General features: G+C 36.1%; 3 protein-coding genes and 1 long non-coding RNA gene across 4 annotated transcripts; 1 reads left to right on the top strand and 3 right to left on the bottom strand.

Moving 5' to 3' along the window:
* Positions 1 to 1255: 1255 nt before the first annotated feature.
* Positions 1256 to 2430, bottom strand: LOC145553253 (uncharacterized). Its single transcript, XM_081612043.1, has 3 exons — positions 2388 to 2430; positions 1908 to 2237; positions 1256 to 1608 (listed from the first exon to the last, which is right to left on the bottom strand). The coding sequence occupies exons 1-3, from the start codon at positions 2428 to 2430 to the stop codon at positions 1256 to 1258; spliced, it is 726 nt and encodes a 241-aa protein (XP_081468169.1).
* Positions 2431 to 4454: 2024 nt separating this feature from the next.
* Positions 4455 to 9008, top strand: LOC108165644 (uncharacterized). Its single transcript, XR_014089406.1, has 4 exons — positions 4455 to 4973; positions 5122 to 5203; positions 5753 to 6703; positions 8097 to 9008. It is a non-coding gene; the product is annotated as an uncharacterized LOC108165644 (long non-coding RNA).
* Positions 9009 to 9131: 123 nt separating this feature from the next.
* Positions 9132 to 13116, bottom strand: LOC103461185 (G2/M phase-specific E3 ubiquitin-protein ligase). Its single transcript, XM_008403514.3, has 8 exons — positions 12988 to 13116; positions 12760 to 12895; positions 12036 to 12457; positions 11507 to 11829; positions 11238 to 11419; positions 10909 to 11081; positions 10613 to 10827; positions 9132 to 9762 (listed from the first exon to the last, which is right to left on the bottom strand). Exons 1-8 carry the CDS (start codon positions 13041 to 13043, stop codon positions 9506 to 9508), a joined length of 1764 nt encoding a protein of 587 aa, XP_008401736.2. The 5' UTR covers positions 13044 to 13116; the 3' UTR covers positions 9132 to 9505.
* Positions 13117 to 18361: 5245 nt separating this feature from the next.
* LOC108166609 (uncharacterized) lies at positions 18362 to 21311 on the bottom strand. The gene is made up of 6 exons (XM_081611822.1): positions 20387 to 21311; positions 19915 to 20247; positions 19482 to 19823; positions 19263 to 19388; positions 19145 to 19179; positions 18362 to 19063 (listed from the first exon to the last, which is right to left on the bottom strand). The coding sequence occupies exons 1-6, from the start codon at positions 20445 to 20447 to the stop codon at positions 18935 to 18937; spliced, it is 1026 nt and encodes a 341-aa protein (XP_081467948.1). The 5' UTR covers positions 20448 to 21311; the 3' UTR covers positions 18362 to 18934.
* Positions 21312 to 25192: the final 3881 nt, after the last annotated feature.

The following is a 25192-nucleotide window of genomic DNA, read 5'->3' as shown; positions in this document are numbered from 1 at the left end:
AAATCAAAGCAAAAAAGAAATCATTTTAAAATAATAAAAAATAATTTCTTCACTGAGAGTCGTACCTGCCAATATTTTGTTGATCACCTTTAAATGGTCATTGTGGAGAACAATGATCTATTTTTCACTTTCTAAAAATAAACAGTACAATAATGTCAATTTTGTTGTGCAACTGTCGAGAATTTTGTTAAATAAAACCATTTTTTCCTTTTGTAAACAGCTTTATTTTCATGTTTTAAACAAAATAGAGCACACCTTTTGAATTTAAATAATTTTATTCTGTAAAAGAAAACCCAATCCTAATTGAGGCATACATTTTCTTGTAAGTCAGCAAAGAACAAAAAATTTAAATTGACTTTAAACTCTTAGAAACTCTTAGAATTTACTTTATTATGTATATTTAAAAAAAATCTGAATTTCACAAAAATCACTAGTAAGATAGAGAAAAAGCACTTAAGAATAATAAAATGGATCAATGACCAGAAATTACAAAATGAACAAAACAGAAAAAAACATTGTTGAAAAACTAAATGGATATGAGTAATCTATATTCAATACAAAAAAGAAATCTTTATTTATTCCTTTATTTAGTTTAAGATTAAAGCAAACAATTTCCTCAATTTAATCCAAAAGCTTTGACAGCGGCGTAGATCCTCTTTCTCTCTACTTCTTTCTTCAGTCCAGCCCAGTCAGAGTTTATTGGAGTAAAGATGGCTGCAGAGTAAATCCATTCACCCTTACATCTCTTAGAAAACAAAGAATGTTATAATTCACTCACTTACAAAACCGAATCAAATATTTGACCTGATAAAACCATCTTGGGATTTTTTACCTCTTGAGGTTTCTGTCTGCTGATGTTTTTCTGCAACTCTGAATCAGCTGGAATACAAAATAAAACAGAAAATAATTAATATTGCTTCAGCAATCTGATTTGATTAAGTACTAACTAACTGTTTAAGATTGCTTTCTTACCTTTACAGTGAACACATTTATTTTTCAGGCTGAAATAAATGAGAAGAGAGATCACAACTAGACTTATTGCCAGAGAAGCAGAGAGAAGAATAATGACTTTTCCAGCATCATGGGACCACAAGCTGGATTCTGAAACATCATTAAAATAAAAAACAGCAAAATTACAAGTTAGTAAAAAGGACATGTTTTTTAATGTTCTGATTATTTTTAAAAAGAAAAGTAATATTTTACATTGAGTGGTTCATCTCACAATGGTATAAAGAATTCAAATTATCCAGTTACCTTAAATGTCCAGCTTGGTTCCATGCCCAAAATATATCTCTCCACATGTGGCCACAGCACAGTAGAAAGTCGCATCGGATGCATTGACCGTCTTAGAGAAGTTATACACACATCTCTGCTGAGAGTCCAGTTTCTCTTCACATTTGTTTTCTCTGTTTCCATCAGAGTAGATGATGTTTGGAAGAGATTTGTCTCTGGCTCTTATCCAGAACAAATTCAGACCTCCTGAACATTCCTTGCTGTCAGAGCTGGAGAGGACCGAACACTGAAGAGTCACTGGGTCTCCTGGATGAACTGGATGTGATAATGTTGGCGTCTGAACAACTGTGTAATTGGAAGACACCACAGTGTTTCCTAAACATAACAAAATTATTTGTTAGACACTGTAAATTAATTTAGAGTGAGAAGAAAAAAATGCAGTATATTTTTATCACTGATTACCTTCACTGGACATGATGGACTTAATTGAACATGAACTTCTTTTTGTATATATATATATATATATATATATATATATATATATATATATATATATATATATATATATATATATATATATATATATATATATATATATATATATATATATACAAAGCAAAAAAGTGGATTTCTAAGCATTTGTCTTGTTGAAGTAATTTTAATAATTAAAATACCTTTTATTAGCAAATAGGTCCCTTGCCAAATGTTCTTGTTCCAGTCAACCACAGCGCAGTGATACATGCCTTTGTCTCCTTCAGTCGACTTCATAATCGTCAGATTGCTAATTTTCTCGGAATATGTTGCAGTCAGTCTTGAGCCCAAAAATCCAGATCCATAAGTAGGCGAAGTATTTTCCAACAGCTTCACAATTAATTCCAGTGTATTTCCTGCACTTTGTTTGTACCAGTGAAGTTCACTACTGCTGGTTTTCTTTTCTTCTGGAAAAAAGCATTTCAAAGTTACAGGGTCTCCAAGTTGAACGATGGTCACCGGAACCAAGTCATCTGTAATATGAAGAATAAAAAACATGATAACATGCTATTCAGGACAAACAAATGAGACACAACCTGCAGAAAAATACAAAATATGAGGATACATAAGTTCACATTTTATGCTCACAAACACTCAGAGGTTTTGTTTGTTATCTAACTTACATCCTTGGTGCAGGAGGATCAGTGTGAGCCATAACAGATTCATCTTTAAACTGTTTTCACTGAAACACAGGTTTTATTCCAGTGACAGAAGGAGGAGTGGTTACGAGACCATCTGATTGGTTATCTCAAAATCTGGTTATCTCAAAATCCACATTCTAAGACCATTTCCTGCATCAGAAGTCGTTCTCTTCTAGGGGCCAGGCCTTGTCATTGTAGTCTAATAGTAATAAATAAATAATCCTTTTTTTACAATATCTCATAATTTTATAATAATCATCCAACTGTCATGGTGATGGCCAATACAATAATTCAGATTGTATTGTTTTCAAATGGGCTCTTTTGGTTACATTTTGACCTGAAAATCTTTTCATTTAGTGTCTCCAAGCTGAACGATGGTCACTTTACTCAATGCATCTACATTATATGAAATGTGTAAACTGTTAATAAATCAACATATCAAACATTCCAGCAATTTAAAAGAAAAATGATAAAGTATATGAACATGACCTGCCCCAGCAGGTTTTCAACTGCATTATAAATCATTATATCAAGTCTTGTACATTTAACTTACACCTTTGATGAAGGAGAAACTATGAGGGGCCGTTTAGGACAAAATCTATGTTTTGTCTCTCACACACTACAAGAAACTCACGCACACTCAAAAAAACATCACGCACACTCAAAAAAACATCACGCACACTCTAAAAAACATCACGCACACTCTAAAAAACATCACGCACACTCCAAAAAACATCACGCATACTCTAAAAAACATCACGCACACTCTAAAAAACATCACGCACACTCTAAAAAACATCACGCACACTCAAAAAAACATCACGCACACTCTAAAAAACATCACGCACACTCTAAAAAACATCACGCACACTCTAAAAAACATCACGCACACTCTAAAAAACATCACGCATACTCTAAAAAACATCACGCACACTCTAAAAAACATCACGCACACTCTAAAAAACATCACGCACACTCAAAAAAACATCACGCACACTCTAAAAAACATCACGCACACTCAAAAAAACATCACGCATACTCTAAAAAACATCACGCACACTCAAAAATACTCAAATTGCGTATACACACTACTAAAATGTCTTACGCACACACATTTTATCTTTCTTGCACACATACACTGTACTACCAACTCGCACACGCACACAAATGCTATCTTTCTCGCTCACATACACACTACTAACATGTCGCACACACACACAAAAGCTATATTTTTCGCTCACATACACACTACTAACATGTCGCACACACACACAAAAGCTATCTTTCTCGCACACACACACAAATGCTATCTTTCTCGCACACATACACACTACTAACATGTCGTGCACACACACAAATGCTATCTTTCTCGCACACATACACGGTACTAACTCGCACACACACACAAAAGCTATCTTTCTCGCACACACACACAAATGCTATCTTTCTCGCACACATACACACTACTAACATGTCGCACACACACACAAAAGCTATATTTTTCGCTCACATACACACTACTAACATGTCGCACACATACACAAACGCTATCTTTCTCGCACACATACACGGTACTAACTCGCACACATACACACTACTAACATGTCGCACACACACACAAACGCTATCTTTCTCGCACACATACACGGTACTAACTCGCACACACACACAAACGCTATCTTTCTCGCACACATACACGGTACTGACTCGCACACACACACAAACGCTATCTTTCTCGCACACACACTACTAACTTACACACGCACACAAATGCTACCTTTCTCGCACACATACACTGTACTAACAACTCGCACACAAATGTTTCTCTCACATACACAAGACTAAAGTTGCGCACACACTCACACACACTCGTTTTATGTATGTGTGAGAGCGAGACTCTTTTTTTGAATGTGTGAGAGCGAGACTCGTTTTTTGAATGTGAGAGCGAGACTCGTTTTTTGAATGTGTGAGAGCGAGACTTTTTTTGAATGTGAGAGCGAGACTTTTTTTGAATGTGAGAGCGAGACTCGTTTTTTGAATGTGTGAGAATTGTCACGGAAGAGGCGGGGCATAACTTTTTGATCAACTGCGCATGCGTTGATCCTAAACTATAAGCTTCGATTGTTGACTCACTGTATGTTCTATTACTTAGTATATTTGTGCTTTTAAATATATATAGAACTTTAAACTTTCTTGTAACTTAAATGTACTATAGAAATAAATAAATCTGATTGATTGATTAGAAATAGCAAAATTGCTGTAGTACAATCTGTCCACTGGGTGCCAGCATTACAGGACTTATTAACCGGCGCCAACTAGTGCCGAAGAAGAAAGAGTCTGCTATACCGAACATGGCTAACTCTAATTCAAAACGAGAGAGAATAGGTCAGGCAGCTGCCATTTTAAACACCATTCTATCTTCTCCGGAGGCAACCAGTACTTTGACAGGCGCATTAAACGATTCAACGACTGCCCGCAGTGGTACAGTAGATTCAGAACTGTCATCTCTGTTCCGTTCCGGAGCGGCCAGGGAAAGTTCTGCGGTGCCGGTGCCACCAGATTATCAAGGTAAACAATTGCTTTTATTATTACTTTGTTGTTGTTGTTGTAGCGGTACAGATATAGTTTTAAAAATGAATTCTGTAATCTTTATTCATTCGCCTCACCACCGCCACCTCATATCCTATTCCTCACTTTCCCTCCTGTTTCATGGCAGGACCGAGCTCCGGGGTTCCTGGACCCCCGCGTTATCAAGTGCAACAGTCGTTCGGACCTTGGTCGTGTACCCGAAAAAGAAGGTAATATTGTTTGTTTGTAATCGTTAGTATTCATTTAGATTGTCAGCACAGATGACTCCCTTTTATATGTTGTTCCTTAATAGGGAATGCAGTAGACTTTGCCTTGATAATTGGCATCACATAGATAATGGCACTGTCTATAAGCAGGGTTCCTCACTTCCAGTTTTCTTAGACCATGTCCCACAACTTGTCCCTAATCATCTCCACAACAAGCATCCAAGGTCTCTACCGTCCTTCTAATGGCCCCATTAAATGGCTTATACCTAACTGGTAGATGTGCCTTGGCTTCAACACGCATGTGTCTCAAAGGACACTTTCCCTAGAGGGCTGTGCTTCAAGATTCCTGGTTTACATGTTTAACATGGGCTGCATTGCAGTGTTGTCTTCATTCTAATTCAAACGCCATGCTCTGCATAACATGTTTAGTATCTTGTGATATTGGGGTTTGTCATACTTTCCTTGTTTCTCAGACCCTGTTATATGCAATTTGTAAATTTAATGAAACTGACTTTCTTTCCATCTCTCTCCTTCTCACCCTTTTTACCACAGGTGTTTTTTTCCTGCTTCAAGAATTTCTTCTGGCGGAGCTAAACAGAAGATTTAAAGCGCAAACCAGCTATTTTACCTTATTTGAGCTGCAGACATACAGTCTTGATGAAGCTTGCTGTCTTCTTAGTTGTGCAGCTACAGCTGTGTTTACTACCTTTATTTACATTTGGAATCAGTGAAGGTGATGTTCAACAATTTTTTCGGGATGCTCTACAATGCCTAGACTCAATTCAAAGGGAACGAACACATGGCACACATAACCAAAACAGGCTTTATAGAGAACTTTCGGGGTACAGTCAGACTTTATCTATAATCTTGTCACTGACAGAGTTTGGTGAGACAAGAGACCATGTATATAGAATAATGATTGAAGAACTGTATAGCTGTTTTAAATCAGTTTTGGAAGAATATAATGCAATGCAAAGATCTTCTGAATCAACTCCTAGATATCTGATTCCCCCTACAAGAAGGAGTGGTTGTCCAGGCCGCCCTCAATACAACATCACATCATTGCAAATTTCTCACTGCATTTCCATTGGAATGAGCTGGCAGCAGATGGCATCTGCCTTTGGTATTGATCGCCGGACTCTCTACAGACACAGACAGCACTTGGGAATCCAACCTTTACAATACACTGTGCTGACAGATCAAGACTTGCGCCAAATTATAAGTGACATTCTACAAAGGACCCCAAATGTTGGAGAAAGTTATGTGCGTGGGGGCCTTTCTTCCAGACAAATACGTGTTCAACGCTGGAGAGTCAGACAGTGTCTACAGGCATGTGGAATTTAAAAAATGTCATTAATTATGACAATTATCAATTTACATGTTATGCTCACTTTCCCAATGTAATCCCCTTAAGCAGGAGATTGATCCAATTGGAAGATCATTTCGCAGGAGGCGTACCATACGCCGACGGGTTTATAATGTTCAGACTCCAAATCAGTTATGGTAGGGGAACACTTATTTACATATGACATATGATTATAATTATCATATGGTGTTTTGCTTTGTAATTGTACTATTAGCTTTATTTGTTTTCTAATGCAAGTTTTCAGCCAACTCCACTGAACAAAAACACCTACTGTTGGATTTTTGTTGTAGGCCTAATTCATGTTTTATAGAATATTACACTTTTTATATGTAGAGAAAATTCATTTACACACAAAAAGCAACACCTATATTCTCAAAGATTCTAAGAGTCCTGTCATAGGCCTCCTATATTAACCTCTAAAGTTTAAGCTTTGAAACTTTTTTCACTCTTGTAAACATAAGTAATGAAATCGCTGATGTGATTCTATAGGAGATGACATACATTTCAATCTGCGTGAGGACATGTTGACAATGATTTTTCTGAAAATGTCTTCTATGGACTGTGATTGTTTTTTCATCTGCTTCTTGCTTTAAGACTTCTGGCTAATAACTTAATCGAGTATTTCCATAACCAACTGTGAAGTATAGACAACATTTATCCAAAATATAAAAAACAAAACTGTCATATATATTACTCCATCTTAAAATTCAAATTTGCCTGATAGTTTTAAGTTTTAGACTGTATGAAGTAAATCAGCTATTTATTTTAGCTTTGTGGTTTAGTTTTGACTGATTAGCTGATTAATAAAAAAGGACACAAATATATAGCAATAATCATTTCATATAGATGTTTTTTTTTTTTTTTTTTTTTGGAGAGAAGCATGTCATTATGGAAGTAAACAAGAGTAAATTAATTGCCACAGGACATTAACATGCAGAGAATTCTGTTTTTACAGTTTCATTTAATGCACATATATCTGTCCGTCCTGGCTCGCTTTCTTCAAATTTATTTTTATATGACTTTCTTAGGGCCACAAAAGTATCTACTCACTAAGGCTATAATGAAGTAAGCATTTTCCTCAAAAAGAAAATTCACTAGAAGATACTATAAGTATTAGGATTTTTTATGAAGTCATGAATTTTGATTTTTATAATTATTGTATCTTGTCTAAAAAAGTAACAACTAAAAAATATATTAGTTAACCATGCTCGTAGGGTATTTTATAACTGTTTTTTTTAAGTTCTAATCAAACTTGAATACAACCTAATTAAGTTTGCTCTTGATTAGATTGTATTCATTATTTTTAAACTAGTGTAATTGTACTAATATAACTCATGTCTGTATACATTTTACTCTTTTTATATTAAGGGCATTTAAATGTTATGAAATGAACAAGAAGTCAAAATAATTATGTTTCTTAAAATGTTTTAAATCCTATAATGATCAACAAGGTCTTTGCTACTTTAAGTGTGTTACATTGTTTTGTTGTTTTAGTTCTGTTAAACCTATGCTATGTTTTTCATTTTTCAGGCATTTTGATGGAAACCACAAGCTGGTGAGATGGCGCATGGTTTTTCACGGCTGTGTGGATGGTTTTAGTCGAACAATTATATATCTCAGGTGCTGTAACAACAACAGAGCCTCTACTGTATTGTCGCTGTTTGTTATGGGAGTTTATAATTTTGGTTTACCTTTAAGAGTGAGGTGTGATCATGGGATGGAAAACACACTTGTGGCTCGTTACATGTTAGAAAGGAGGGGCCTCAACAGACGTAGTGTTATTGCAGGCTTATCTGTACACAATCAACGCATTGAAAGACTGTGGGCAGAGCTCAATAGAGTTGTCTCTAACAATTTCATTAATCTTTTTAATTTTATGGAGGAGCATGGTATTCTTGATTCTTTGAATGAGGTCCATCTATTTTGCCTTCATTTTGTCTACATGCCAAGAATTGAAAGAGCCACAATAGAGTTCCAAAACCAGTGGAATAACCATGGACTCTCCACTCAGAATGGGCGGACTCCACTCCAGTTGTGGCACACAGGAGTCATCAACAACGTAGCACAACAAAATGCAGCTGTCGATTCTATTTTTGAGGTAGATGATAGTTTTGGAGTAGATTATGATGGGCCTTTACCTGGTATTCAGACCAATAATAATGTTGTTATTCCAGATATTTCATTGGGCATAAATGACACGGTAGTTAATTTGATACAGCACACTTTTGATCCTCTGCAAAACGATGGCAATTATGGGATTGACTTATTTTGCTCAGTAGTAAACTTTGTAGAACTGTTTAATTCTTAATCTTAAGTATTTTTACATATGCCATGTAAATATTAAAAGTTAATGATTTAAGTTATATTTTCACAACAAATTTTCTGTATTAAATTTATTCTCATTGGTTGTTATAAATGTGAAATAAATATTTTGTCAATACATTAATTTGAACTGTTATTTAACCAATACATTTCAACAAAAATCAAACACTGATGGAAGATGTCAACATTTATTTAGAACAGATAAAGAACATCAAAAAAGCAAATGTATAAAAAAAAGCAGCTGTGCCGTAATGTAAAATCTTTAAAATTTCACACAGTAAAAAACCAAAGGCTAATAAAATGAAACTATACATATAACATTTTTTTACATTAAAACATGATGCACTGAATCAATGTGCACAGAAGTTGTCAATAAGGATTTGTCAAATTTAGCCAAACCTAAACAGATTAAAACAAAGAAACTGTATAAAACTGATACATTTAAAATGCATTTTTTTTTTACATTATGTCTAACCCCTAATTCAAACTAGCAGGGACAATGTTAGAACATTACTTTGCTAACTGGACCAGCCTTTGCAAGGTGTACATACAAACTCTAAACTTTATTTCAACACAACTTGGCATAGTGATATGTCAGTCACTCAAATGAAAACCTTTTATGTTCTCCCAAATCCTTGAGTGTTTGCTAAAGCAAAGTCCATGTTTTCCTTAAACACTTCATAACAAGTCAGGACTGGTAGTTTCAGACAATTTATGCATGTATTTGCCATCGGAAGCTTTTTTGAGTGGCTTTCTTCACTGCTGCCATGAAGAAACTCAATAGATGGTCCAGGAGAAAAGCCAATTGGTGGTATCTCGCTTGCTCCAGTTGCAAAAACAAGGATGTTCTGTAGCTTGGATGAACCTTCCTCATCTGTGGGGAATGAAATATTTCATATTCATTATGGTACTATTTTACTATAAAAGTTATTAAAAAAACTCTAGTGACAACTATGCTTGTTCATTTATTCGGCCTTACAATTGAAACAGTTCATGTGACATAAATAGACCTGGCTTTTTCTTCCACGAGCCCTGAAATTACATCTGACAAAGCAATTGTTTTTATGTAATTTTTGACTGAAAAATGGGAACATAAATTCTCACATCGACAAAGATAAAAATCACAAAGGAAAATGTAAAGTCAGCTATTTATAATCTTAAGCTGAAGCAAACTTGGGTTCTGCTGCAAGATAATGATGAAAAAAAATAAAAATACACCTCTGAATAACAGACTTAAAACTAAATAAAGACATTGTAGTGTCCTAGTCAAAGTCCTATCATAATTTGTGAGCAAATGCTGAGAGGAAAAGGCGGCAAGTAAATTTGGTTATTACATTGACAAACTAATGAAAACAAAACTATGGTAAGAATTCATAACGAGCAAAATGGAAACTGGATGGAAAAATTCAGCAGGTTATATTAGGAAAGTAATGTGAGAATTAGTGATAAGTGACAGAAGTGTTTAATGGATTAAAGCTATGAGGGGAGAGAGAAAATGTCACAGGTTTAAAGGGAGTTTACACAAAAAGCTTAACTATAAACATGAATGTAACAATAACATAAGTAGCAATAAGTAAAGTATGTGACCGTAGAATGCACAAACAGGACCCACAATTTTCAAATTGGCAGGTGTCTACTATATCTACGGAGCTCTGTAAAATTTCTACGCTGTAACATAACTTGTGGTCATTTTCAAAGACACTTTATGAATCTTTGCAAAATACCTTCTGCATCTTGCAGATAATCCCTCCACAAAGGAATAACGTCTTCTTCCACTCTTCTCTTGTTACTTCCTTTGGGGGAAAGTCGAGGTGTGAAAAGTTCGTCCATTACGTCTGCAGTTAACGGCTGGGGTTCGTGGCAAAACAACTTCCGAAAACTGTCTGGATGCAGCTTCACAGCATCCAGAACTCCCAGTGTCTTCAGTCCTTCTGTAAATCTGTATAAAATTAATGAATAACAAATATACTCATAGTGTCTCACTAATTGCAATAATTGAAATATTGGAAGAAAACTAAACCTCTGAAAAGGTCCCTGGACCCGATGTACAATATGAAACATCAGCAAATCATGCACGAGAAGATCTCTATCGCTGATTGCTGTGAAGCGCCTGACGCAACCTGCGCTGGCCATGTAGTCCAAAAGAGGATCTGTGGCTTTTTGAAGCTCTTCCAGAGTGCAACTGTCAGATACCTAATAAGATTTACCATAAAAAGGAAAAGACAAACACAAATAGGGACACCACAATCTCATTTCAGTTCAAGACATACTCCACCCCTTCACCAAGAACTTTACTCACTATAACCATCATTCATAAATCTTATGTATATAATTTGTGAGTGCATTAACCTTTTTCAGTTTTGCATGGAGGTCTGCATCACTTATGTCATTTAAAGTAGGGCAAGCTGCATTTGGACCTCCAACCAAGCCATCAAAAAGTACTGGAGAAAGAAAGCGAGGTGCTGGACCTCCATGGACAAGGCTAACAGCTATTGCCCTTCCAGCCAGGAAATACGTGTCCTCCCTGAGGGCTGCATGAAAAATATTTTTTTATTCAAATAAATTTTAAGGCATACGATTTGGAAAGAAATACTAGGAGCAAAATAATCTACACAAACCTGTACTGTTCATTGCTAAATTCTTTCTTCCATCTGGGCCTTCAAACATCGGAGACACAGACAGGGCTTCAATGAGAAGACGCAGAAATTCTCTCCGTGGGCCACCCAAGTCCACTGCCTCTTCAGATTTTCCGAAATCATCGGAAAACTTCACATTCATTGAGTATTGTGGATTGTAGGTCGCCCTCTTAAAACCCCGTATGGCACCATCCAACACTGCAGATCGACTGATATTAAATTTGCTGTGCATTCCAGTGTTGATACTTTGAGACAGCTCCTGAAGAATGTCTTTTGCAGGCAACGTATTTGATGAAGTTTCAGATCTGAAAAGTGAACAAACATTAAGATACTTCTTAAACTATTCTTCTTTAAACTATTCTCCAAAAAATTATGAAAGCCAAAAAAACATGTTTACTAAATGTACTATACTATAATGCAACACCTTTTAAAAGTTTCCAACTTATCATACTCTACATTACCAAGCTGCAAGAGAAAGCATACAGAAATAATTTCTTAAATAAATACTCACAAGTGAGTTTCAATACTGGCCAAAATGGCATGATTCATTTCCTCATCCTCAGAGGACAGATCAGAAACATTACACATCACAGACAAATAAGTTGAGTAGTTGCCAGATGCGTGTGCTGTAGGTTCGTCTTGACATCCTTCATCCGAAACAGAGGGGTTGAAGTCTGTAGCAGATGAACTGGAGCTGATAGGTGTAGGATGCACAATGGCAGATGACTGACTTGCATTTTCAACAGAAGGCAGATTGCTTGTATAAGATTGGCCATAGGTTGAATGCGTCTCTCCCAGCAGTACTTCATCTGCACTCTCCAAAACATTGCAGAACATGGTCTCGATAGTGTTCTGTTGTCTACGTCTGGTTGTGGCTCTGGTAAGCCGTAGAGATGTTTCATATGTTGTTTCACTGCTTACTTCAGGAGGTTCCTTTAAGATTTAGCACAGTCAACACATTTGATTTGGAAAACAACATGTGTAAGTCCTAATTTCTTTCTCTAAAAAAACATGTTTGAGATAATATGGCAACATTTATTTATGGACTATCAATATGGCAAACAATACAATAAACAAAAATCATGTAGCAAATGGTGCTCTAGAGCAAATATATTCCTTGTTTTCAAAAATATAAGCTAGCAAAATGCATATAATAATAATAATAATGAATATAAAATAAAGTAATTGTGTACAGAAACAAAACGATAGAAACAAATGTAAACACAAAAACTTACAAGAAGTGTTTCTGACGGTCTGACGTACAGAGCCTTTGATTTAAAAACCTTTTGAATCAGCTGACCATTGAGTTGCTGACCGTGTTGCAATTTTGGACTGACCAGTTTCTTTCCACAACCCATGAGGATCTGAAGGCTAAATAATTAGATTTTTATTTAAATTATCATTATTTGAATGCAGTACTTAAAATACAGTAACAGAATACAATAATATAAAAATAGGCTTACCTGACATTTTGAGGAATTTTAGAGCCAAAGCCCTCTCTGATTTGCTGGACCACCATATGAAAGTCCCAAGTCTTATGGAACTCAAAAGCACTCAATATGTGACCATTCTCATGCAAGTATTGCTTTAAAGGTGGGTGGCAAATCACATCCCAACTAGGATTTGGAAGGAGTATTACTTCTTTGTTAAAGCATTCATGGTATGGGGCAAGTCTGGGTCTGAGAAACAAGGAAAGTATGACAAACCCCAATATCACAAGATACTAAACATGTTATGCAGAGCATGGCGTTTGAATTAGAATGAAGACAACACTGCAATGCAGCCCATGTTAAACATGTAAACCAGGAATCTTGAAGCACAGCCCTCTAGGGAAAGTGTCCTTTGAGACACATGCGTGTTGAAGCCAAGGCACATCTACCAGTTAGGTATAAGCCATTTAATGGGGCCATTAGAAGGACGGTAGAGACCTTGGATGCTTGTTGTGGAGATGATTAGGGACAAGTTGTGGGACATGGTCTAAGAAAACTGGAAGTGAGGAACCCTGCTTATAGACAGTGCCATTATCTATGTGATGCCAATTATCAAGGCAAAGTCTACTGCATTCCCTATTAAGGAACAACATATAAAAGGGAGTCATCTGTGCTGACAATCTAAATGAATACTAACGATTACAAACAAACAATATTACCTTCTTTTTCGGGTACACGACCAAGGTCCGAACGACTGTTGCACTTGATAACGCGGGGGTCCAGGAACCCCGGAGCTCGGTCCTGCCATGAAACAGGAGGGAAAGTGAGGAATAGGATATGAGGTGGCGGTGGTGAGGCGAATGAATAAAGATTACAGAATTCATTTTTAAAACTATATCTGTACCGCTACAACAACAACAACAAAGTAATAATAAAAGCAATTGTTTACCTTGATAATCTGGTGGCACCGGCACCGCAGAACTTTCCCTGGCCGCTCCGGAACGGAACAGAGATGACAGTTCTGAATCTACTGTACCACTGCGGGCAGTCGTTGAATCGTTTAATGCGCCTGTCAAAGTACTGGTTGCCTCCGGAGAAGATAGAATGGTGTTTAAAATGGCAGCTGCCTGACCTATTCTCTCTCGTTTTGAATTAGAGTTAGCCATGTTCGGTATAGCAGACTCTTTCTTCTTCGGCACTAGTTGGCGCCGGTTAATAAGTCCTGTAATGCTGGCACCCAGTGGACAGATTGTACTACAGCAATTTTGCTATTTCTAATCAATCAATCAGATTTATTTATTTCTATAGTACATTTAAGTTACAAGAAAGTTTAAAGTTCTATATATATTTAAAAGCACAAATATACTAAGTAATAGAACATACAGTGAGTCAACAATCGAAGCTTATAGTTTAGGATCAACGCATGCGCAGTTGATCAAAAAGTTATGCCCCGCCTCTTCCGTGACAATTCTCACACATTCAAAAAACGAGTCTCGCTCTCACATTCAAAAAAAGTCTCGCTCTCACATTCAAAAAAAGTCTCGCTCTCACACATTCAAAAAACGAGTCTCGCTCTCACATTCAAAAAACGAGTCTCGCTCTCACACATTCAAAAAAAGAGTCTCGCTCTCACACATACATAAAACGAGTGTGTGTGAGTGTGTGCGCAACTTTAGTCTTGTGTATGTGAGAGAAACATTTGTGTGCGAGTTGTTAGTACAGTGTATGTGTGCGAGAAAGGTAGCATTTGTGTGCGTGTGTAAGTTAGTAGTGTGTGTGCGAGAAAGATAGCGTTTGTGTGTGTGTGCGAGTCAGTACCGTGTATGTGTGCGAGAAAGATAGCGTTTGTGTGTGTGTGCGAGTTAGTACCGTGTATGTGTGCGAGAAAGATAGCGTTTGTGTGTGTGTGCGACATGTTAGTAGTGTGTATGTGTGCGAGTTAGTACCGTGTATGTGTGCGAGAAAGATAGCGTTTGTGTATGTGTGCGACATGTTAGTAGTGTGTATGTGAGCGAAAAATATAGCTTTTGTGTGTGTGTGCGACATGTTAGTAGTGTGTATGTGTGCGAGAAAGATAGCATTTGTGTGTGTGTGCGAGAAAGATAGCTTTTGTGTGTGTGTGCGAGTTAGTACCGTGTATGTGTGCGAGAAAGATAGCATTTGTGTGTGTGCACGACATGTTAGTAGTGTGTATGTGTGCGAGAAAGATAGCATTTGTGTGTGTGTGCGAGAAAGATAGCTTTTGTGTGTGTGTGCGACATGTTAGTAGTGTGTATGTGAGCGAAAAATATAGCTTTTGTGTGTGTGTGCGACATGTTAGTAGTGTGTATGTGAGCGAGAAAGATAGCATTTGTGTGCGTGTGCGAGTTGTTAGTACAGTGTATGTGTGCAAGAAAGATAAAATGTGTGTGCGTGAGACATTTTAGTAGTATGTATACGCAATTTGAGTATTTTTTGAGTGTGCGTGATGTTTTTTAGAGTGTGCGTGATGTTTTTTAGAGTATGCGTGATGTTTTTTAGAGTATGCGTGATGTTTTTTGGAGTGTGCGTGATGTTTTTTAGAGTGTGCGTGATGTTTTTTAGAGTGTGCGTGATGTTTTTTAGAGTATGCGTGATGTTTTTTAGAGTATGCGTGATGTTTTTTGGAGTGTGCGTGATGTTTTTTAGAGTGTGCGTGATGTTTTTTAGAGTGTGCGTGATGTTTTTTTGAGTGTGCGTGATGTTTTTTAGAGTGTGCGTGATGTTTTTTAGAGTGTGCGTGATGTTTTTTAGAGTATGCGTGATGTTTTTTGGAGTGTGCGTGATGTTTTTTAGAGTGTGCGTGATGTTTTTTAGAGTGTGCGTGATGTTTTTTTGAGTGTGCGTGATGTTTTTTTGAGTGTGCGTGATGTTTTTTTGGAGTGTGCGTGATGTTTTTTTGGAGTGTGCGTGATGTTTTTTAGAGTGTGCGTGATGTTTTTTTGAGTGTGCGTGAGTTTCTTGTAGTGTGTGAGAGACAAAACATAGATTTTGTCCTAAACGGCCCCTCATAAGAAACAGTGTAAACCAGAACAGAGTCATCTTTACACGCTGTCCGCACTGAAGCTACTCTTTTTATTACTGACAGTAGGAGGTGTGGCGATCCAGAGCTTTGAAAGCATTTGATTGGCTACGTAAAAGCTCACAGTCCAAGGGCATTTCCTGTCTTTTCGTAGCACAGTGTCTTCCCCCTCACTCTCGCAAACGGATTAAACTTAAAGAAAATCTTTAGATATGGCCTTGACTTAATGAACAAGCAACAGTTCCATGACATGAATGAACGCTTAAAGCAACTTATTTGAATTTCTGTCTAAATAAAACTCCACACTACCTCCAGCTGTTTTCTGCTCTTTCTAAGATGTATATTTTATTTATTTAAAAAATAAAAATATCTGTGGTAAAGTTTGTCTTTTTTGGATGCTTCATTGGCAGGCGTTATCTGACTGAAATATTATTTGCAAATATTATGATTTTGACATACAAAGTGTGAGCTTTATAATAGATACTGTGTAGTTTAGTAAAAAAATTATAACTGTTTCATTAACACCTCCTGAAAGGGCTCCTCTGTTTGTTGTTGTCTATTGATTGTCTATAGATTTTAACAAAGCAATTTGTTCTAATTTTAAAAATACTATGTGGCAATTTTGAACTTCAAAGGTATTTCTTGCAGCAAAGCTGAAGGAACCTTTAAGAGGAAGTACATTTATATATTAACATATATATTGTTGAATATCTGGACTGTGACTTTGTGCCATATGAAAACAAGTGGCTTTAAGTAAATTAAACTCTGGCAATGTCTTCTACAATTCTGATATTGTACTGTTGATGAAAACGTGTGCGGATAGGTATGTTTAACTATATTTATCTGTGTGGAACCCTTTGGGTTGTGTAAGTAAAGAGAAGAAAGTTGTGGATTGAGAAGAACGTTGAAGACGAAGTGACATCTTAAGAGGTTAGTAGATCAGATAAGTTTGCTGCTTCGAGCACAGATGTGCGATAAAATCATCTGGGACCTGGTTTTCTCGACGCTGCATCTACTGTGGTATGTGGCTTAGACTTATCTGTATATAAACTTGGTTGTAAGTCTGATTGTGTTAGACGCAGACCAGGAGGTTATTACGCTGATCTGACTCCCTCCTCGCATTCAAGAATAAACTGAAGAACTGTCTCTTTGTTTAGAGTTAGCTGCTCTTATTGCTGCCAGTTCAGTAGCAAACGTCATGTGGTATCGCTACATAAACAACGCTGCCAAATATGTTTTTGTTTTGGAGATCTTGAAACATTCTGTGCCGTTGTAAATCAGATTTTCCCAATTTACAGCAAATATGCATAATAGTCTTTTATTTACATTCATTTGAATTAATATTCTGCCCATATTTCACAATGACTTGATAATAACTTTACTTTATTCACTGTGCTTATCTGCACTGAAGATTTAATTGGCTAGCATGGAAAGGAAGTTGATTCTGTTTGTTTAGTGATTCAGGCAATGATTCTTTGACCATTTGGGATCATCAAAGTGCATAAAGCATAAAACCTTCACCAGAAGAAGTCCTTGCAATCCCACAAACACCCTTCCTCCTTCCCCTCCATACATGCAGACACACATACACACAAACACGCATCCACACATGCACTGCATCTAAATCTAATAAACTAATTTTATACCAAAGCTTATATTAATTTCACTGCTATCCTCTGAACTGTAACATGGCCTCTCTGAAACTGATGTCTCCAGCTACAGTCTTGCCAAAACAAGCAAGAGAATGGGAAAAGGCATTTCATAGCAAATAGGTACAATATCTAAATAAATAGGCTACAACTGTCATATTTTTTCCTGACTGCTTTCAGTTTCACTTACAGGCTTTATCTTGAAAAAGGAGTCAATCTTATTTTCAAACATCTACGGTTTGAGACATGGTTCTACGTGTTTGGAATAAACACAAACAACTCTCCTCCTTATATTTCTAAATCATTTAAACTTCTGTAATCGGCCTTCGACACTGTTCAGCCCAGCCTGACTTAGTTTCAATTGTTTTTGAATGCAGAGAAATCAAAGACTTTTCAATTGTTAAGCAGCACACACATCTCCTCTCTAGCTTGTTAACTGTCTAAGGGTGTTGCACGACAATAGGTCTGGTTATGGCTTGAATAATTATTAATAATTGCTGAGGAAAATTATTAACAAAACTAGTAATTTAGTTAATATTTACCAAGTCGGCATACCACCTGATCATCATGAAAATAACAGCCATTATTAGTCTGAGTTATTATTTATTAACACCTGATAAAGCTTAGGTATTAAAATAATTGATGGAGGGGTGTTGGTGATTTTTTAACACAAAGACACTACACAAGCATGGAATAAACACAAACAACTTTCCAAAATACAAGAGTTTATTAACAAAAATAATTCAGCTTTACAGTTAAATGCACTAGAAACACTCATCTAACTATATAGGAAAGGATAATGAAAACGAATGAACCACTGAAACGGAAAAGAATAAAAATGTATGACAAGAATAGAATCAATAAAATGATACAATGATGTCACAGTTCAGCACGAATTGTAAACGCTGAAAAAAACTGATTTATTTAAGAGGAATTTGGAGATGAGGCCAAATCAGTTTTCAATTAATTTAGATGTTTTGTGAAAAACCGAGGGGGAAATACACAAGAAAAAAAAATACTCCTAAAAGCAGCTGAAAATTAGACAAAGATTTTTTTATATGAATCTGATTTTTCTATAACTTCTGATGGACTCAATACAATTTTTTTTACAAAAGTAAATGCGATTTAGGACTTCATTTTAAAAATCCTAAATTAAAAATAAACAATCGACCTACATCAGCTTGCAACTTAGTATATAAATTATACAAAATACAAATTTATTAATGAATATTTGTTTTGTTGGTTTTAAGAATGAGAAACAACTAATTCATCATGTTAGAGTAAATTAAATCTATCTAAATGTTTTAACGTCAGTGTAGACCGTCTCCTCTTGCGCTGTTCTTACATTCCTTCTTTCTCCTTTTTTAACTTTGCTCTTGTTGAATGTCGGTGCAGAATAAACCAAATTTTTTTCTTCACTCTGGGAAAACAATAAAAAGGTTAAAGAATATTCTATAACTTTATAAAAACTGCAAATTTACAAGAATATTTTGCACTTTACCTGATTTTGGTTATCACCACCACTTGTTGCTGGACCTGTTTGCATATAGTGAAAAATATAAGAATCTCAATCCTATTGAAAACTCTTTTGATGAACTGATGAATGAAATGTGCATTACCATTGCAACAGCCACACTTTTTCTTCTTGATTTTATAAATTAGCCAAGATATTACAACAAGACTTATGACCAAAGCCGAGCACAATAAAGGAAGAAAGATTTTGGAAAAATCCATAGAGTTGGCACCTAGAAAGGAAAAAATAAAAGAAGAAAAAAATGCAATTTGAACATTATATTCCAGTAGCCTGTCCATCATCATTATGTAGAAAAGTTCTCTACCCGAAAGTTTTGCTTCGTTTCCAAATAATATCTTTCCACATGCAGCCACAGCGCAGTGATGAATCCCACTGTCAGAGGTCCCAGAAAAGTTGTAGAAACATTTTTGTGCAGTTTGAGCTTCAGGACTGTTTTCACACTCATCTCCACTGTTTTCTTGTAGATAAAGCAAACTGGGATGAGAATGATCTGATCCAGCTTTGAACCAGTAAACTCTGTTATCTGCTGGACATGTTTTCTTCTCGGAATCAGAGAGAACTGAACACTGCAGAGTGTCTGAGTTTTCTGCATTAACTGAGCCAGATGGACGGTCCAGAATGACATCAATAATATCTGATTCCTGACCTGGAGAAAATAAAGATATGGTTTACTTTCACAGGTAAATAAAGGAACAATTATGAATATGCAGTTACATGTCATTAATAGATGTTTTTACCTCTTATTTTCAAAAATGCTCCTTTCATAAATATGAACTCAAGTTGTTTGACTTTAATACAGTAGTAAAGTCCAGAGTCGTTTCGCTTAGCTTCATTAATATGAAGATGAAATTGTCCTTCCTCCTGTTTGGTCTGAATGTGAGGAATCTTTGAAACGTCGTCAATCTTGAAATTAACTGTTGCTCCAAGAAATTCAGGCCAGTTTCCAGAAACAAGTCGGATCCAGTAAAAAGTTTCTCGGTAGAGAGCGGAGGTCTGGCGAGGACAGCTTAGGGTCACATTTTGTCCAGCAGTCACAGTCTGTACCTCAAACTTCAGTTCGTCACTGCAAACTGAAAATAAATCCATCAAAAAAATCTCACCTTAAAAGACTGCAATAAAAACAGAATTTAACACAATTAAAAATAATAATATACATATATGTAAAACTCTAATAAAGGACATATATTTCACATTTGCATATATACTTACATCCAAATCTGAGAGTGAGTAATGCATAAAACAAGAATTTAATATTCATGTTGACCCACATTAGCAGCTACATCCATCTAAGAGACGATCATAGGAGGACGGACCCTCCTAATATAATGCTGCAGAGTGGGAGTGAACAATTTCAGAACAATTTGATTGGTCTTTTGTATTGTGAGGTGTCACTGTACAACAACCACAATGGAAATAATATAAACCCCTTTTTTCCACCCTTAAGAAAGAAAAGTGTGCACACTTTCCTACTGATGAAAATGTTGTTCATATTTAATAAACAAATATCTAATGTAAAAAACAGATTAACACATCTGTGTTAATCTAAAAAAACAGATTTCCTGTGACACAAAAAAGGATACTTGTTCCTTGTTGCAATGTAAGATATGGTTCTAATATCTATGAAGGACATGCAATCAAGTTTCCAAATATTAAAAACAAATAACAGACTGAAATAAGGAGGGGAATGTCCGAGTAAAAAAAAGGTGGTGGAATCTACTTTCATAAAATCAAAGGTTGATGTGATACAGCAGTGTCACAGAAGTCATGTAACCCCACGTAGGGTTAGGGCTAACCTACGTCCATTTGTTTTAAATGTTAAAGAAAATGACAAAGGGAGTTCTTGTCATTTATTTTAGTCTGTGTTTCAAAGCCTAAAGAGACTGAAGAGTGACAAATTACAACAACTAAAAAACTTAAATGAATTCTCATTCTTTAAAACTCCAAATAAATGAGGACATCACGTCACTGTGGTTCTGCATGGAGGAAGATGTCATTGACTTCATACAGAATCAATGTTAGCCCCGCCCACTGGCTCGTGAACTTAAAGATTTTTTTTTAACCAAACTTTCACCAAAAATATTGACTTCAGAGTCACAGCAAACATGTCTCATTACTGGTTGAAGCAGCCAATCAGATGTCATTTAAGATGTTTAAGTAAGATGTCACTTACTGTATCAGGCAAACAGGTCATCATCTGATGCAATTAAAATGGGGCCACATTTCATCCTGCATCATTTTGACTACCGTGTTTCCCCGATAGTAAGACACCCCCGATTGTAAGACGTATCGGGGGTTTCAGGGGGGTCGGCTAATATAAGCCGTACCCCAAAAGTAAGTAAACACGGGGGTATTGCCGCCTCCCTCTCATCTAGCTTCGCGCCGCCTCCTGCCCACGTCCGCACCGTCCCCCTCTCCATACGTCACCGCGCCGTCCCCTGCACTTCCTTTTATAAAACTGTTTTGTGGTGAATACAATACTGTTCAGGTTGTTAATAAATGTTAATTTTATGGTTAAAACAAAAAATTCGACAATTTTTTTCCAATAGAAGACATACCCCGAAAGTAAGACATAGTGGGGCTTTTGGGGATAAAAAGAAAGTAAGACACTGTCTTACTTTCAGGGAAACATGGTATCTAGTGCCAACCTTCATCTGTTAATAGATCACAAGCTTCCTGATTAGAGTTGTTTTTCTAATAGTGACTTTTCATATACTCACTTATAAGGGTTTTCCATTAGGTACTTGTTTTTGGTACAAGCCATTTCCTTAGTATGTACTTGACTGAGGCTCCGAGCAACTATGTTTCAAAATAAATAAATAAATAAATAAATAAATAAATAAATAAATAAATAAATAAATAAAAAAAAATACAAACATCGAAATGAACAATGATGATTTTCAGACATTTTAAAGTTGGTGATGAGAGTAAAGAGAAAGTTAGACAGAGTGACAGGGAACAAAACAAGATATTTAAAAATATCCCTGATCAGATGGCTGCTCACAGGTACCAGTGTACGGCACAGCAATATTGTGTGAAGTTTAAAAAAATGAACCTGGACCATCAAGGACCACAACTCTAAGAATAGTTTGAACCAAATAATTGGAAATAATTCAACAAAATGGACACCATTTACCACCAACAATCGACAAGGAAGGGGAGGGAGAATGACATGTAGCCACATCATTGCTGGATTTAAGTATCTTTTATGTTTCTCATTCCAGGGATGTAAGTTTACTTTGAACAAAGAAGGATATTCTGTGATTAGTGCTATTTTCTCCAGAATGCAGGTGGAAAGAAAGTTAATTAGTATCAATGCTAACTTTGTGATCTGCTTGAATTTTGCTCTCCCTATAGAGAGCAGACTCAATTATGTGTTGTCAGTGTGTTTAAGTATTTTGTTTTATTTATTTTTTTCTATTGTAAATAGTTTGCATTTTGCTGCTGTAATAAAAAAAATACTATTTGCTTGCATCTTGATTTTCAATTTTCACTTTCATTTCTCTGCTGCATAGATTCCAGTGGTGACTGATTTTATGTGGCTTATCACTTTGTGTCTGACTTGTTGTTTCTTATTACTTTCACTTTGTTAGACCACTGACAGTTAACTGTTAAAAATGTCATTGCTAAGGAAACTTTTGACAACTTTTTCCCAGGTGGCATCTTATAATGTCGCCTCACTAGAAATCACTAAGTTTCTGGGAGCAACCTGTTATTTCACCATTGTTTGTAGAAGTAGTCTGCATGGTACATATTTGACTTTATACACCTTTGTCCATGGAATGACTGAATGACTGTTTATTTTCATTGTATAGGTAAAACAAAGTTGGATAGAGTGCTCCTGGTCCTGGTTGAAGGATCTTTAACCAGGACCTTAAGAAAATAAACAAATAACTAAAACACATTCAGCAGGTATAGCATGTTCAGTATGTCACAAGATGGTCGTGTTTAGTGCAGCTATGGCTCTAGCACTGAAACTGTAGATCAGTCTTTTGTCTGGGTTTTCAGTAGCCTGTAGCATCTACCAGATGGCGGAAGCTCAAAAAATCAATGTCAAGGATGAGAGGATTTGAGTGATCCAGACAGCTGAATTAATGATTTGGAGAGAAAACCCAGTAAGTTTCACAATATGGCATATATTGTAGACAGAAGAAAATCCTCCTCAATATCATCATAAGCTTCAGAGTTAGATGCATCTTCGTCCTATAGGAAGCATGCCGGTTACTGGTGAGTGTTGAAAAGTTGCATCCTTTGAGCATGATTGGGTTTAATAGACATGTATTTATCTCCAACATCCATGGATGTCTGGATGTTGGATTTCTACATTTAGCTGTGATTAGTGAACGTGGCTTAACAAGTCTATGCAGTGTCTTGCATCCTAGCAGTCATAAGAATGTCTCATTATTCTCAGATACAACTAGACTCAGGTCAACTATCTACTTAGGCAGTTTGACAATATTGGAGAATTCAAACTTAACAAAAAGTAAAATTGTGAAATCCTAGAATAGATTAAAAACATACAAATATATAATGGCAATACATTATCTGTTGATGCTTTTCTAGTTGTCAATATTCCAGTGTTTTATTGATTTGGTATATTAGAACCATAATCTGGATCACAAGTTTGTTACTTTGTGAGATGAAAAGTTGTCAGAACAACTGTATGCAAACTATGTATAATATTTATTCAGGGAATTTTCCAGCAAAATTATCCTACATACTGAATTTTATTTATTTGATATAAATTCAATAATGTTCCTTTTGATGTTTATTTTTATGATGGCAGACATTTACATTTCCTTCTACGCTAAAACTTCATCTGGTTATATACATATCAAAAATGTACGAATGAATATTTACTGCACCACCATTATACCACTTTTCAGCCAAATGATCTTTCCCAGCATATGCAGAAAATATTATGAAAGAATCTTTCTTTGATTATGAAACTTTTCATATTGAAAGTGCGTTCTCTGGTATTTCACATGAATTTCTGACCTCAAAAAGTCTAAAGAAGACTTTTAAAAGTTTATTTTAATCCTGTAAGGAGTTTCTTTTTGTTATTTATCTGAGTTTAGCACCCTAAGTTTTTGGTCAGTTTAGAAAACACAAGCTATTCCTGATTGTTATGGAGAGACAAGATTGTGATTGTGATGACCTGTTTGCCTAAACATCTTGTGATAAAGATCATTCCACAACTGGACTCACTGCTGGATTTCACACGTTTGTGGACACGGAAGTGACACCTGAGTTCAATGATTTAGAGGGGTGAATAAAAAGCAAAAAAGTATTCAACACCTCCACCAGACTTCAACAAACGTCTTAAATTGAACTGCAGTAAAACTCCAGTAGCGGAAAAAAAGAACAAAAAACAAAAAAAAAACAACGTAGAAGTAATTGGAACGATACTTTCTAACTAATCATAACTTCCATGGTAATATTCCATAAAAACTGTTTAGCATGAGGTACGTGTGTACTGATGCAGAGGTGCTGAAATTTTTACATTAAATACAATCGCAACGCTACCAGATTTAGTGCATTCATCAAACATGACCTGTTGACTAAAAACTAAGTGGGCACTGTACACAAAAATGCAGCTCTTTATGCTAGTACTTTAAACATTCAAGTTAGGCTGAGATTTAATCTTTTATGCTAAAACTCATTGGCATACATAAAATCAACTACTGAAAAGTCACAGTAGAGTTCAGGAAAATGTTTTCTGTATGACATTCTTACAGAAAACCAGTTCTTACAGTTCTGCACAGTAGCGCAGGGCTGCACAGTGGTGAAGTTGGTAGAGCTGTTGCCCTGCAGCAAGAAGATTCTGGGTTCTGGGTGCATAGAGTTTGCATGATCTCCCTGTGCATGCGTGGTTTTCATCGGGTTTCCTCCCACAGTCCAAACACATGACTCTCAGGTTAATTGGTTTCTCTAAATTCTCCCTTGGTGTGTGTGTGAGTGTGTGCATGGTTGTGTGTCCTGTCTGTCTTTCTGTGTTGACCTGTCCAGGGTGATCCC

The sequence above is a fragment of the Poecilia reticulata genome, chromosome 10, assembly GCF_904066995.2.
Source record: "Poecilia reticulata chromosome 10, P_reticulata-male-v2, whole genome shotgun sequence".
Taxonomy (NCBI): domain Eukaryota; kingdom Metazoa; phylum Chordata; class Actinopteri; order Cyprinodontiformes; family Poeciliidae; genus Poecilia; species Poecilia reticulata.
Note: the sequence above shows the minus strand (reverse complement) of the source record. Positions and strands in the feature narration are given on the sequence as shown.

Coding starts and splice junctions, on each gene's coding strand:
- LOC145553253 (XM_081612043.1), bottom strand. CDS start 2,430: ATGAATCTGTTATGGCTCACACTGATCCTCCTGCACCAAGGAT. Junction 2,238..2,387: donor GATCCTCCTGCACCAAGGAT/GTAAGTTAGATA, acceptor TTCATATTACAG/ATGACTTGGTTCCGGTGACC. Junction 1,609..1,907: donor GACCTATTTGCTAATAAAAG/GTATTTTAATTA, acceptor TGTTATGTTTAG/GAAACACTGTGGTGTCTTCC.
- LOC103461185 (XM_008403514.3), bottom strand. CDS start 13,043: ATGGTGGTCCAGCAAATCAGAGAGGGCTTTGGCTCTAAAATTCCTCAA. Junction 11,082..11,237: donor TCCATGCAAAACTGAAAAAG/GTTAATGCACTC, acceptor AAATCTTATTAG/GTATCTGACAGTTGCACTCT. Junction 10,828..10,908: donor GTCCAGGGACCTTTTCAGAG/GTTTAGTTTTCT, acceptor AATTTTATACAG/ATTTACAGAAGGACTGAAGA.
- LOC108166609 (XM_081611822.1), bottom strand. CDS start 20,447: ATGTGGGTCAACATGAATATTAAATTCTTGTTTTATGCATTACTCACT. Junction 19,824..19,914: donor AGCATTTTTGAAAATAAGAG/GTAAAAACATCT, acceptor TATTTTCTCCAG/GTCAGGAATCAGATATTATT. Junction 19,180..19,262: donor AAAGTGTGGCTGTTGCAATG/GTAATGCACATT, acceptor ATATGCAAACAG/GTCCAGCAACAAGTGGTGGT.